Genomic DNA, 13,962 nt, shown 5'->3' with positions numbered 1-13,962 from the left:
TTCCATTGTAAACTTGTTTGATCCTTTGTTTCCTCTTGGTGTGTGGTGCTGGGAAGGGACCTCAGGCCCTGTGCTCGCTAGGCAGGTGCTGTTCTATTGAGCTCCAGCTCCAGTCCTATTGTAAACCAATTTCCTTGTTCCACAACAGTTTCTAGACCCACACTGTGTTATGTTTAGATCGTTACATTGATCTAGATGTTTAAAAAGAATCATGGGTCGATCCTCGCATGTGATATAGGGCATGATGAAATCTGGGGACATTCTTATCGAATAACTAACTTGCATTTTAAAAATTAATTTTGTGTATGTGTCCCATGGTGTATGTGTGGAGGTCATGGGATAACTTTTGGGGGTCAGTTCCCTCCTTTCACCATGTGGGTTCTTGGGACTGAATTCAGGTTATCAGGTTTGGTGGCAAGCACCTTTAGCCACTGAACCCTGTCATTGGCCTGGCACTAAGTAAAAATAAGATGAAAAATAATTAAATATGATGAACACAAAAACACAACAATTATTTTTATAATAAAAGAACAACTTAGGTATAAACTTCACTTAGAAATACACTAAGTAACTTGATACTACAAAGCATCTCTTCTAAAGTGTCATCTGAGTCATTCTTGCATTTGAAATTCAGAACCAAGAATTCAGCTCAATTTCTCTGGCCACAGAAGGTTCTGCCCACAATTAGGTGCCTCTTCTCACTTAACTGGATCTAGAATCCTACTGTCAGGGACGAGCCTAGGTGGTACTAAGTCCTGTACAGTTGACTGTCATCATTGTCAACCATCTGTTGTTGTAAAATGAAATCTGGGGCTGTCTTTTACCCCACTAGGTCCAGTATCGCAGTGCCCCAAGATATCTGGTAGATATCTTGCCAGAAGCACACATCCCAATTCCGTGGTGGCTTAGTGTCCCAGCCACCACATACTCTAATTCAACACAAGAAAGAACACACAACACAATAACCTCTGGTCCAATTGATAAGATATAATTGCCCACCTAAACATACCAAGCCCTGTACACATCCATCCCTTAAGAACATTCATAACAACCTGTAAAGATACAGCGTGGAATCTTAACATCCGCCTCCATGTTCTCTCTTGGTGCCTTTTTCTCCTCCCTCGACCTTTCCGTTCCCGTCTCCTTGTCTCCCCTCAAACTTTTTTCTCCCACCCATCCTTCCTTCTTGTCCAATGACAGGCCTCGTTCTATCTTGTACCTGCCTATTCCTGCATGATGACATCATCCCTCAGCCATCACTCTTTGAACAGTGAACCAAAATGAACGCTTCCTTCCTTAAGTTGCTTTTGCCAACAACAATGAGGAAACGTGCCCAGTAAACACACAGAGCAGCATGAGGTCACCACAACACAATCTCGATGCTTTCGTTTTGATGTGCACGATGCGTGGATGCACATGCATGAGGAGGCCAGAGGTTGATGATGAGTTTTCTATTGTACTCTTAGCTCACTCGTAGACAGGCAGACAGACAGACAGACAGAGTGAGCTGTCTGTCTGTCTGCCTGTCTACCTGTCTCTCTCTTTTCTTTTTTTGTTGTTTTGTTTTTGAGGCAAGGTCTCTTACTGAACCTGGTGTTCATCAAGTCAGTGATGCTGGTCAGTGAGCCCTGGGACCCCCCATCTCTGTCTCACAGTGCCAGGATTATAGGTGTGTATTGAGATATCTGTCTCTTTTTTGGGGGGGGTTCTAGAAGACTCTTTTTTTTTTTTAAATTATTTATTATATATCAGTACACTGTAGCTGTCTTCAGACAAACCAGAAGAGGGCAACAGATCTCATTACAGATGGTTGTGAGCCACCATGTGGTTGCTGGGAATTGAACTCAGGTCCTCTGGAAGAGCAGTCAGTGCTCTTAACCACTGAGCCATCTCTCCAGCCCCTGTACTTATACTCTTATTGTGACCACATTACTGGATTAGGCCATCTCCCTGCATCTAAACTTCTTCCTGTCTTTCTTCAAAATATCTATATGTCTATCTGTCTGTCTGTCTATCTATCTATCTATCTATCTATCTATCTATCTATCTATCTATCTATCTATCTATCGTGTATGCATCTGTGTGTATGTGTGTGTGTGTACGCGCGTGCATGCACGCACATGTGCACTCCTGAACCCACCTGTCCGAGTACATGTATGTGCACCATGTGCCTGAAGGAGCCTGTGGAGATCAGAAGAGGGAATCAGATTCCCTTGAATGGGAGTTATGGGTAGTTGCAAGCTACCGGCTGGGTGCTTGGGGGCTGAACTCAGGTCCTCTGCAAAAGCAGTCAGTGCTCTTAACCTGGTCATCTCCCCAGACTCTCCAGCCCCAGTTTCTTTTGTCAACACTCATCTGGGCAGGTCTGTGAGCGAGGCAAGAAAGTAACTGTTAGGTTTCAGAATGAGAGCTTGTTTTGAAACTTTGATAGTTAAGAGAACAGAACCCCATGGTTAATCATGGATAGAAAGGAGGCCATTTCCCCCAGTGGGCGATGCTTCCAAGTTCTCATTGAGGTGGTCTAGACATGCCCCTTCTATAAACACATATGAGAGGTCACAGAGGAATGTGGCCAAAGTTCCCTCCCACATCTCCAAAATTTATCAGAAATGCATTCCCAAGGATAGACTCAAACACTCTTTGGATTCTTTTATTGACAGTCTGGGTACTTATTGATTGACAGTCTGGGTACTTATTGATTGACAGTCTGGGTACTTATTGATTGACAGTCTGGGTATTTATTGATTGACAGTCTGGGTACTTATTGATTGACAGTCTGGGTACCACCACAGACACAGACTTCAGGTATTTCTTAACACATTTCACAGAGAGAAAGAGCTTTTCAGAGGTTTGATTTCCACTCTTTTGACATCCACTTTTTATCCCACTATTCATGCTCACACAGTGCAGGCTGTGATTCATGCTCGCACACTGTGGGTGTCTTTCCTTTGAGTTATTTTAAGAATCATTGTTGTAGTCTGAAGAAAACATATGCAATCGCAAGAAAGGAAAAGGGACCGTACCAGAGAGCCATGGAGCTTCAGTGAGTCCCTTTACCCAAAACAGAACAGCAAACATTGTCCTGGCTTCCCGATGCCAGTACGGCATATGGGGGTGGCAGGAGGCAGAGGCAGGCAAAAGAAGTAGTGATGGGTGACATCAGATTCCTGAGTGCTGCATGACAGGTGTTTTTTTTTTTTTTTTTTGGCTCCATGTATGACACTCATTCAGGATCTGGCTGGGATGAATATCTTGGGCTACTGGGTCACAAGTGTGGACTTAGGCCAGCTGGCCTTTCCTCACACAACAAGATACCAATCCCACCATTTCTGTATGATTTTTAGCGCCAGGACTCAGGTCTGGTAGCCCCTCGACACCCAAAAAATGCAAAAGCAAAACAAATTTAAAAAAAAACAAAAAAACAGGAAAAAGAAAAGAAAACCTTGAAAGATTAACATTCGAGTGTGATGTATATTTATCTGAAGGCTATCCCAGTGTGTGTTTATTGACCTGTGCAACCGTCCGTCTGTAGGACCTCTGGGTGCATGGGGCTCCCTGGGGCTTAACAGCTGAGGAGGGAGCAGATATGCAGAGGTGTCCCCATTTCTGGTGGAGGGGTCAGGCATGTTCTCATGTAGATAGTCTAGACATGTTCCTTTTATAAACATTCTGTTTCTTGACCCTGTTGGAGCAGCATCATGGGATTGTCTCTAAAAGTGCCCCCTTTACAGACACTTTCCCTGCTAAGTTCACGGTGAAGCCAGAGGCATGAGTTCAACTTCCAGGCTGCAACAGGAATACTTCAAACTTTGTACTATTTTCAGGGAAATAAATCATTTCTTTCTAAAGTTGTAGATAATTAAACGAATGGGAGCAGGTCCGGCTACTGTGCCCTCCCTGTGATTTAAACAGTCTGTGTTCCAATTAGCTTGCCTAAGCTCTCACTTGGCTGATAAGCTGATTAGTATACAGTGGGCTTGTAATCTCATCAGCACCATTTACAACAATAGGATTTGGGGGAATAAACAAATATTTTTGGCTAGTGCTGAGGGCCCTCTGGGAATAGATGATACTATGTAAGAACAGCATTCCTCAGAGCTCAAGTGTGCCTCTGAGAATCCACAGAAATATAACTCACCCGGGGCGTGGCACAGCCTTGGAAAGCACTTCCCACCTCACCCGTGGCTTCTACATGGATTTAGTGAAGCAGAGGGCAGGAGGTTAAGCCTGGAAAACTCCTGGCCATGTGAACTCAAATTCTCGCTAGGATGAGAATCCAAAACAAGGGTGCACCCTCTCATCCCAGCTCTGACATATGCATGAGTCAGAGGCTCAAAGTGCCTCCTCCCGTTGGGGCCGGCAGGTGCTGCAGTTTTCTGTGGGTACCCTGGAAAGGACCTAGAGACTGCTTCTGTAATCTGCAGTGTGTGTGTGTGTGTGTGTGTGTGTGTGTGTGTGTGTGTGTGTGTGTGTGTGCTTCTATCTGCACAGAGAAGAAGAAATGGCTAACAAAGGTAGGAGTCTGCGGTGTTTCCCATGAGGTCGTGCGGCCATTGCCAAGTGGCATCCCTCTCTACACGTCAAACCAGTGATCACCCATGCAGGCTCGGTTCCACTCACAGCCGCAGTTCCAACACCACTCCAGCTTGCAGTGGGGCTGAGGACACTTCATGTGCATACATCCTCCTGTGGGACAAAGGACACAGACCATGTGGGTTTGAGGTAACACCCCTTCCCAATGCCACTGCGTCATTCCAGAAACAACTCCTGTAGGAAACAACCCTGAGCAACCAGGGTAGAGAGACTGAACCAGAGCAAACAACCAGACAGCAGGGGAGGCGACTCCTGAGTGGGGCACTCTGGAGAGATGGAACAAATCCCATTCGCACATCTGAGTTTCTCTTCTTTCCCGCCATGCATTTAGGCACAAATCATACATGTTTTATAGACTACCGATTCTTCATTTAAAAAATATAACCATAATGAACTCATGATTTTGAATTCATATTAAAAATTTAGTAATGGTATATAACACATATATCTATTTATTTTCATATCTATTTATTTTTTTACATATTTATTCAGTGTTACTTGGCTCAGCAAAATTTATCAACAGGATAAAACCTTATACTACTTTTAATAGAGAATATGCTCCTTAGTGGTACTCAGAGGGCTCAGCTGGTCAAGTGCTTGCTTAGCATACGTGTGTTGTGGTTTGCCCTGGAGTTATCTGTATTTTGATGCTAATTCCACTGCCCCAAGGACAGCTGCCTAATCAGTACTCAGGAGTCAGGTGACTTCACCAGACCCTTCTCCCCATTGAATTTGTAAAGTACAGGTGAGGGGCGGGTACAGGATAGAAGGAGGCTTGTCATTGGAGGAGAAGGAAGGATGGGTGGGAGAGAAGTTTGAAGGAAGAGGAGGAGGCCGAAACGGAAAGGAGGAGACAGGAGAGAGAGAATCCACGGCAGGACAATGGAGGCTGACATTAAGATTTCACGCTGTACCTTTACAGGTTGTTACAAATGTTCTTAAGGGATGGATGGTACTGGACTTTGTATGTGTAGATGGGCAATTATATCTTACCAATTGGGCCAAAGGTTATTGTGTTGTGTGTTCTTTTATGTGACGGTTTGAGTGTAGGAAAGTGTGCCGTGGCAGGAGACACTGGGCCGCCGTGGAGTTGGGATGTGTTTCTGCCAAGATATCTAGCAGATATCTTGGGGCACTGCCTTACTCTTTTTACTTTTTATATTTTTACAACAACTTATGTGGAGCACTAGGTTTGGTCCTCAGCACTGTATAAACCAGGCATAGTGGTGCACACATGTGGGCCCCCAAAACTCAGGAGGCTGGCGGCAGGAGGATTCAAGATCATACTCGGCCACAGGGTGTGTTTCAGGTCACCCTAGCTTACATGGAACCTTGCCTTAAAAAGTTAAAAAACAAAACAAAATAAAAAAGCAGGAAGAAAACAAAAAGTGAGAAAGGAGGTTCATGTAAGATATGTGTGCTATGTGTGTTATATTATAGCTCGAGGATGCTGAGGTTGGAGCATGGAGAAGTGTCTCCAGGTGAAGAAGCTGGGTCAGGAGGAAGAGCGGAGACACCCAGTGTTCCTCTTGAGACAGGGGCCATCTTGTCCACAGCCAATGGTGAGCCCCTTATCAAGAGAGCTCCTTTGAGCTTGCCCCTTCCCTTCGGTTGCTGTCGGTTTCTGGGCTCAGACACCCAGTGCCCCAGGAGAGGCTTGGGGACCATGAAGTTGCCGGCAGAGAACTGTTTGAAATCCAAGCAAAGCAAGTCTCTGCTCAAGTGCTGCTCGACTCGACTCTAAATGGGTTCTGTTAGCTTTTACCAGTTCTCTTGTTGGCATAGTTTTTTTTTCTTGCCAAGGCATCCAAGTAGTTGCCTTAGGACTGTCAAACTTTTATTAATAGAAAGCTCCCATGAGAGCCAACACCTAATCTCAAATATTTCTGGGCCCACAGGTACTTGTCTTGGGATAGGATGTTTAAAAGCCCCCTATTTTCCACCTGGTTTTGGTTTGCTTGAAGGATCCTAAAAGATTCTAGGTGTGTGAAAAATAGAGGAAAATATTTAAAAATACCTGCCATCAAAGACAGGGCCATTTTCAGCACAGATTAACAGCCGTGTCCTAGCATGTACAGAATGCATTAGAGGAGTATGACTATGTGACATTGTTTAAATTTCTCTAAAATCTCTTGTAGGATATTAGGCTGCACGTGAAGACTTGCTGAATTTACAAGTTATACTATGTGAGTGAGAATTGTTTGTTTTTCTCTCATTCCTCACACATCCAAAACACAAACATTGTTAACTCATCTCTGTAGAAAGCAGTGTTCACTGTGGGTGAGGAGGAGAAGTAGAGAGAGCTTTTATCTGCTGTCTTTGCAGAGTCCTGCATGGCTTTGGTGGGGGTGGAATGACATGGCTGCTGCCCCTGGGACAGGGTCAGCAGGGTTTGAGCCTCCATGAGTATCCATGGCCGCTGTGGGCATCAGGTTTGTTTGAATAATAATGTACATATTTTCAAGTTCCTCTGAGAAATATTCTCCCTGTTGACATCAATGACTCCATGATACTCAGAGACAGCATGAGGGAGGTGAAGGTGTGGCTAATGTCTTAGTACAATGGTAAACCCTCGGACCTTCAAGGCAGCCCTTAAGACTGTGAAAAAGAACTCTAAATACATGAGCTTGAAAATATATAATGTCTCAACTATGCAAAAATATAAGGATGCAATATGATTTGTATAAGGAGCTTCAGAGATCTAAAGGGATAGAGGCAGCTACACTATGAGCCGGCTTGTGAGAAAGATACAAAGACAGGCAGATACAAATGCAGGTAGATTCCTGAGTTCAAGGTCATCCTGGGATAGGGCAAATTTAGACCCAGCATAGTTGGAATCGTAATTCCCGGTCCTGGTGCCACCCAGCTAGCTTATTGTTTGTGCTTGTGCTTGCTGTCTCTTCCTAAGGGTCAAGGGGCTACGGTCTTGGAATACTGATTCCTCGTGGAATGCTGATTCCTGGGATGGTCAAGAGGGAACCCAGAATAAATAACTGAATTGATATGTAAATGAAAAACCGGCCTTTTGGTCTGTATGATATCAGCTAGCACAAAGTTGATAACAGTCCTTTTTAGAAAAAATTTTTTTCAACCCAGAGATAGTCTGTCTGGAGATCTCTGGAGAGTGAACACAGCTCTCCAAGTTTTTTTTTTTTTAAAATCAGGATCTCTAATTTTAGTTAGAAAATTCATGGAGAGAGAACGCAGCTCTTTTAGAAAATTTCATAGCTCGTTCAGAATTTTTTCTAACAGGATTTCCTGGTCAGAAATCCCAAGAATTCCTTAGAGAACTGACACAGCTCTTTTAGAATGTTTGCTAGCAGCTATGCAGAGAAGGCTGTCTGAAGAGCAAACATGGCTCTTTTAGATTTTTACCCCCCTGGCTTTTTTATTTTGATTGGAAAACCCAAGACTTAGTTTTAGAATTTTTCTAACAGGATTTCTGACTTGGTCGAAAGATCCAAGAATTTTTTAATAGCAGCTTTTCTGACTTTGGTCAGAAAACTCATGAGCTATCTATCTTTAGAGCTTTTAGAATTTTTACTACCAGAGAGAACTGTCTTGAACAGAAAGCTAGCTTTATCAACCAGTGCGTTTTTTTAAAATAGCAAGAAAAAGCCATCTAGAGCAGAGCAGAACACACACACACACACACACACACACACACACACACACACACACACACACAGAGAGAGAGAGAGAGAGACAGACAGACAGACAGACAGACAGACAGACAGAGCTTATGAGGTCGGAGTTGAACCTCTTCCAGGACCTCTTGAATGAGACTCACAAAGACAGTGATCGATGCAATAGCAAGAGGAGTTTAATTCCAGCATGTTGGGGTCCTCCTACTTCAAGAGCAGACTCTGACAGGGAGTTATATACCTTGCAAACAACTGGGGCAGAATTCTAATGGTTGGTAACTAGACAGGGTATTATTGATGGGTCAAAGTGACCTCCAGGCTGACTCATGATCGGTGGACCATTCTGGACTTTCCAGGGGGACACTTGGGAGTCAAGGGGAGGTTGGTTGGGAATCACAGGTAGCTTTGTTTGACAGTTTGGTTTGCAGTTGCTCTGGGAACTAACTACTCCCTCAAAGGGAGGGTTCTTTGTGCTCAGAGGTTTATGAAGGAACTTTCCCACGGGTCTTAGATTGACCTCAACTCTGGCTCTTTCAAGCTCAAGCAGACTACAGAGCCCAGTGCTGTCTACAGGGAGCTGTGTAGAGGGATCCATCTTGAGCAGAACATAGGCTGCCAGCTTGGACCCCCAATTTAACTTTGAGTCATTTGTTTCGCAGCTCTCAAACACCCCTTCTCTCAGAAACCCTCTCCAAGCTGAGGCAAGGCCGTGGCATCTCTTTCCTTCCAGTTAGTTACAGCTGGTTCCTGTTAGACCCCATAATGTGGAGGTACCCTGGGAACTGGGATTCTAGAAGCACGGGGGCCACTCGACGGCATGCTCCACTTAGCGGTGTTCTGGTCAAAGATGTACAGACAATGGCTGACCCATAAGACTGCAAGCAGGAAACTCCTGTGGCCTACTGCTCTCCTGAGCTGTGCTGTATCCTCACGTATGGATGCTAGTCGACTGTGCTGCTGGTGACAGGGAAGAAGAAATGACAATGGGGACTCTGTGGATGGAGCAAAGGTCCTGAGGGGAGAGAAGGGAAGCAGAGGGTGATGGAGGTCGAGGAGACAAACATTTGGAATTTAGATTTAACACCACATATATGTAAAGAACTTGAAGGTGGGGTGGAAATTATTGGGGCCAGTAGGAAGTGAGGAATGGAGGAGTGGCATGTGGGAGTAGATACGAACAAAGTACATACATGTACAAAAATGTCAGTGGCCGGGGAGACGGTTAGGAGCACTGGCTACTCTTCCAGTGACCTGAGTTGAGGTCCTACCAGATGTGGTAGTTCACAGATGTTTGTAACTCTAGCTCTAGGGGCTCCAATACCCTCCATGGGCACCAGGTATGCACATGGTACATGGACATGCTGTGGGAAAAACATCCAAACACATAAAAGAATTTTCAGAGGGAAGTCCATTCTTTTGTATGCTAACTAAAAAAGAACACTAAAAACTAGAGAAAATAGAACATATATAACATGTTCCATTTGATAACGGAGAGGCTGCCATGTAAATATTTACTTATTTTACTTTTATTTATGTGTATGGTATTTTGTCTTCATGCACAGGGAGGTGTACCCCATGCATGTGTGGTGCCATGGGTTCCCTGGGACTGGAGTTACAGACAGTTGTGAGCTGCCATGTGGGTGCTGGGACTTGAACCTGGGTCCTCTAGAGGAGCAGTTGGTGCTCTTAACTACTGAGCCATCTCTTTAGCCCTGAATCTTGTCTCTAAAGAAAAAGTGTGCATTGAATTTATTTGCTTATTTATTGCTATCAGAGGCATGTGTGTGGAGGTCAGAGGAGAACTTGGGGAAGTCGGTTCTTTCCTTTAACCATGTAGGTCCCAGGAATCACATTCAGATCATTGGGCTTGGTGGCAAAGTGCCTTTCCCTGATGGGCTATCACGCTAGCCTGAGAGACTGAATTTTATAAATAAATAAATTATAGTAGAAAGTCTACACTAGGCTGTACAGTTTCTTGACCCTAGAACCTGCATTTGGTCTAATGGTGCTGCGTTGATAAGTATGAGGGCAATTTAGGTTTCGAGTCAGAGGCTAACACTCAGCAGGCACTATTTATAGCCCAGTAGAGCATTTCTAAGAAATGACCCTGCTGGACACCATCTGTATCGGTGTGTTGCTTGGCTTCTCAGCTCCACCTCCATGCCTGTGTTGTGGCCTGTGTCTCAACAGATCTCATCATGTCATTTCCTGTCTTAGGGAATCAAGTTCAAGCCCCTTGTTTCCCACGTTGGGTCTACACAGTCCTAGCACACTAGGAAGGCTGGCAAGTAGGGGGCTTTTAGCAGAGGCTGGGGTGATGTTCATACTTTGCTGTCTTGGCACACGAGGTCCTCCACTTCTCCTTGCCTGGGTCAAATCTGCATTCCTCTGCCATACTAGAGACTTGGTCTTGTCATATTTAGCTTATGTTTTCCCAAGTCTCTGTACAGCGTGAACTGCTGGACTCCATCCATTAGTAGCCACTTGTGGTGCTTTGAATATGCTTGGCACAGGGAGTGGCATTATTAGGAGGTGTGGCCTTGTTGGAGTGGGTGTGGCCTTCTTGGAGGAAGTGTGTTCCTGTGGGGTTGGGCTTTGAGAGCCCCCCCTCCAGCCACGTGGGAGACAGCCTGCTCCTAGTTTACTTTGGATGAAGATGTACAACACTCAAGTCCTCCTGCACCATGCCTGCCTGGATGCTGCCATGCTCCCACTTTGATGAGAATGAACTGAACCTCTGAACCTGTAAGCCAGCTCCAATTAAATGTTGTCCTTTGTAAGAGGCCTTGGTCATGGTACCTCTTCACAGCAATGCAAACCCTAACTAAGACAGAAGTCAGCACCAGGGACTAGGGTGGTGCTGTGATAGGCCATGTTTTTGTTTGGAGGAGTGTGGATTTTAGGACTTTGGATTAGGGAAGCAGTGGAGTGCTTAAAGTGGGGCTTCGCGGATCATCCTAGCAGAAATATGGAAGGTGGTGCAGCTAAGGGTGATTTGAACTGAGTAGGCCTGCTGACCCGAGAGGTTTGAGTGGTGGAGAATTTTAGTGTGTGGCCTAAAGACTGTTCTTGTGACATTTTGGTGAAAAATATGGCTGCTTTTTGCCAGTGTCTGGATAGCCTGTCTGAGGCTTAAAGTGAAGAGATTTATTAATTGCTTTCACAAAATGAAGTCAAAACACCATGGTATAAATTCTGTTGTGTGGTTACTAAAGTTCACTCTTATGAAGAGCATTTTAATGAAAGGAGCAAGGGGAGAAAGGAAAAACAAAATTTATGTTCAAGTTTTAGAGGGGCACCAGGAAGTGGACAGGAGTTAAATCCTTGTTTAAGAAGATAAACAGATTAAGGGAGTGGTGACCTTAGGGCAAGATCCTACCCAGCTAAGTTTACTGGTTATGCTTTTGGAGTTGAACAAGGGATAGTCATATCTAGGTGTTATTATTACTTGGTTATTGTTTTCATTTGGAACTTTAATCTGGAATGAACTACAATCCAGAAATGGTGGACACACACTTTTGATCCCGATCTTGAGGAACAGTGGCCATGGAAAACTTTGGCCCAGGCATGGGGGTACACACCTTAAATCCCAGTATCCTAGAATCCCAGGAGACAGAGACATGTACAACTCTGAGTTCAAGGTGAAGTTTGCAGAGCAAGTTCCAGGACAGGCAAGCTTAGGCAGGGAAGGAGTTGGAAAACAGAGAGCTGGTGATAATATAATAGAACAAGGGGGCCATGTTCTAGCTCCTGCAAGCAGCAGAACTTGGCAGCTTAGGCCACGTGGCTCTGGCTTTAGAGTCAAGAGTAGAAGGGGCCACTGGGACAATTGATGCTGGTTCGCTGGAGCTAAGAAACTGATAGTGATTAAGGAGACCAACACTGCTGAGGTGAAGTCTTCTGGGAAGTGATGACCAAGGTTGTACCTCATGCTGTAATTGGACTTGGCAAAGTGTAAGAATCACCCAGGTGATCCTGGCTTTGTAGACATGAAGAGCTCATGGAGAGCAGCTCAAGTTCGGCAGAGCTGGAGAGGTCACACCCTTTGGAGTAGCCTAGATCACGTGTGGATCCCAGACACTGGGACAAGAAGCTGTAAAGTTGAAGTTGCTCTAGATACCCCAAGATATTAGAGATGCTGTAGGGCATCTGCTGAGGAAAGCTGCTAACAGGGAGTGGAACCTTCCCGGGAGAAAGACGTTTGCTGATGCCGAATGCCGGTTGTGTCAACAGTGGTCCACAAGGAGGAAAGGGGGTTGGAGATCTGAAGAGTGCTTTGACATTGGACATGGAGACCAGGAGTTTGGAGTTTGCCCAGCTGGTTTTCTGCTTTGTGTTGGTCCGGTATTTCCTCACCACGAATGGTGATGTGGGTAGTAGGCGATCTGCTTTTTGATTTTGGTTTCTTGAGTGATTACAGTTAAGAGGTTGCATGAATCTCAGAAGAGACTTTGAACTTTGGGCTTTTTATATTGTTGAGACTGTTTAGAGAGTATGGGGCTTTTGAAGTTGGACTAAATGAATTTTGCATTATGCTGTGGCTAGATATGGCCCCCATATGTGTTTGAAAAAGGCTACAGGGGCCAGGGAGTGGAATGTGGTGGTTTGAATACGTTTGGCCTAGGCTGTGGTACTATTAGGAGGTGTGGCCTTTGCGTGTTCCAACACAAACAGTGAGGTTCACCAGGTGAGTTCATCCTTTTCCCAGGTGACCACAGGTAAGTTAGGGACTGGGGCTGAGCTGAGCACGTTCCTGCCACTCAGGAAGCATCAGCACGATCCTGCTGGTGTTGATAAAGACTGTTCTTAGACTCACCAGCATTCATTCTTCAGCCAGCTCTCAGAAGCTGCCGGCCTGGGAGCTGCCAATACCCAGAGAAGCAGACAATGCGCTCCTATAGTAGGCATCCCTCAGGGAAGAGCTGCTCACGGGACAAAGGGGAAGGCCACAGGGTCCATCTTCCAGCTTCTCATCCTGAGCTATGCCCACCCCAAATCCTCATGCTCTGCATAGCTGTGTGCTCTGAGGGATGCTTGTCAACGCATAGGCCTTGCAAGCATAGCCCTAGGGTCTTCTGGGAGACCTTGGCGTTGGGTCTGGGTGGAGGTCTAGTAGTCTGTAGTTTCAAAAGCATACTTGGCAGTTCTCCTACATGCTCAAGGGGGCTCCAGGCTGCACTTTAAAGACCGGCAAGCAGTTAGTGCTGAGTTCATCCCCAGCCTCTTGGAGAGCCAAGGCCTCTGGCCCATGAGTGCAGGAGGTGTGGGGGTCGCTCCCATCTTTTAGTCTAAGCTCTCTGGGCTTCCATGTGTCTCCAGGATTATTGAGGGCAGTGGATGTGACTGCACCAGTCAGGAAGGGACATTTCTGGTGGGACAATGCCTGGTCTTATAAGAGGAGACATTCAAATAGGAATGTGCATTGACTGCAAAATGGATCATTCTAGAAAGCTTTGTTTCATTTGGAGATATCACCAAATAGTTGTTTAAGATTCTCAAAGGTCACGGAAGATTTGCTTGGCTTGGAGAAAGCCCCTTTCTAAAGCCCAGTAATGTTGACATTTGACCAGAGGAGCCGGGTACCAGTGTCATTTATGGCTTTGCCTCCTCTATGGCAGGGACATAAGAACCAATGTGAGCTCCAGCCTTCAGGAGTATTAACAAGAGTGATGAAGCGTGCATTTGGGGTTGGGGGTTGGGGTAGGGAGGTGTTCACGGTCAAAAG

At 45.3% G+C, this 13,962-nt stretch overlaps 1 protein-coding gene across 1 annotated transcript in view; it reads right to left on the bottom strand.

Annotated features, from left to right (window-relative positions):
• Window positions 1-4,109: 4,109 nt before the first annotated feature.
• The window catches only part of LOC116892821 (E3 ubiquitin-protein ligase parkin), a 415,671-nt gene continuing 405,818 nt past the window's right edge, over window positions 4,110-13,962 (bottom strand). The window contains exon 6 of the mRNA XM_032894706.1: window positions 4,110-4,686. Within this exon, the coding sequence (XP_032750597.1) occupies window positions 4,574-4,686 (113 nt within the window). The 3' untranslated portion in view covers window positions 4,110-4,573. The remainder of the gene's footprint in view (window positions 4,687-13,962) is intronic.

This window comes from Rattus rattus, chromosome 2, assembly GCF_011064425.1.
Source record: "Rattus rattus isolate New Zealand chromosome 2, Rrattus_CSIRO_v1, whole genome shotgun sequence".
Classification (NCBI taxonomy): domain Eukaryota; kingdom Metazoa; phylum Chordata; class Mammalia; order Rodentia; family Muridae; genus Rattus; species Rattus rattus.
Note: the sequence above shows the minus strand (reverse complement) of the source record. Positions and strands in the feature narration are given on the sequence as shown.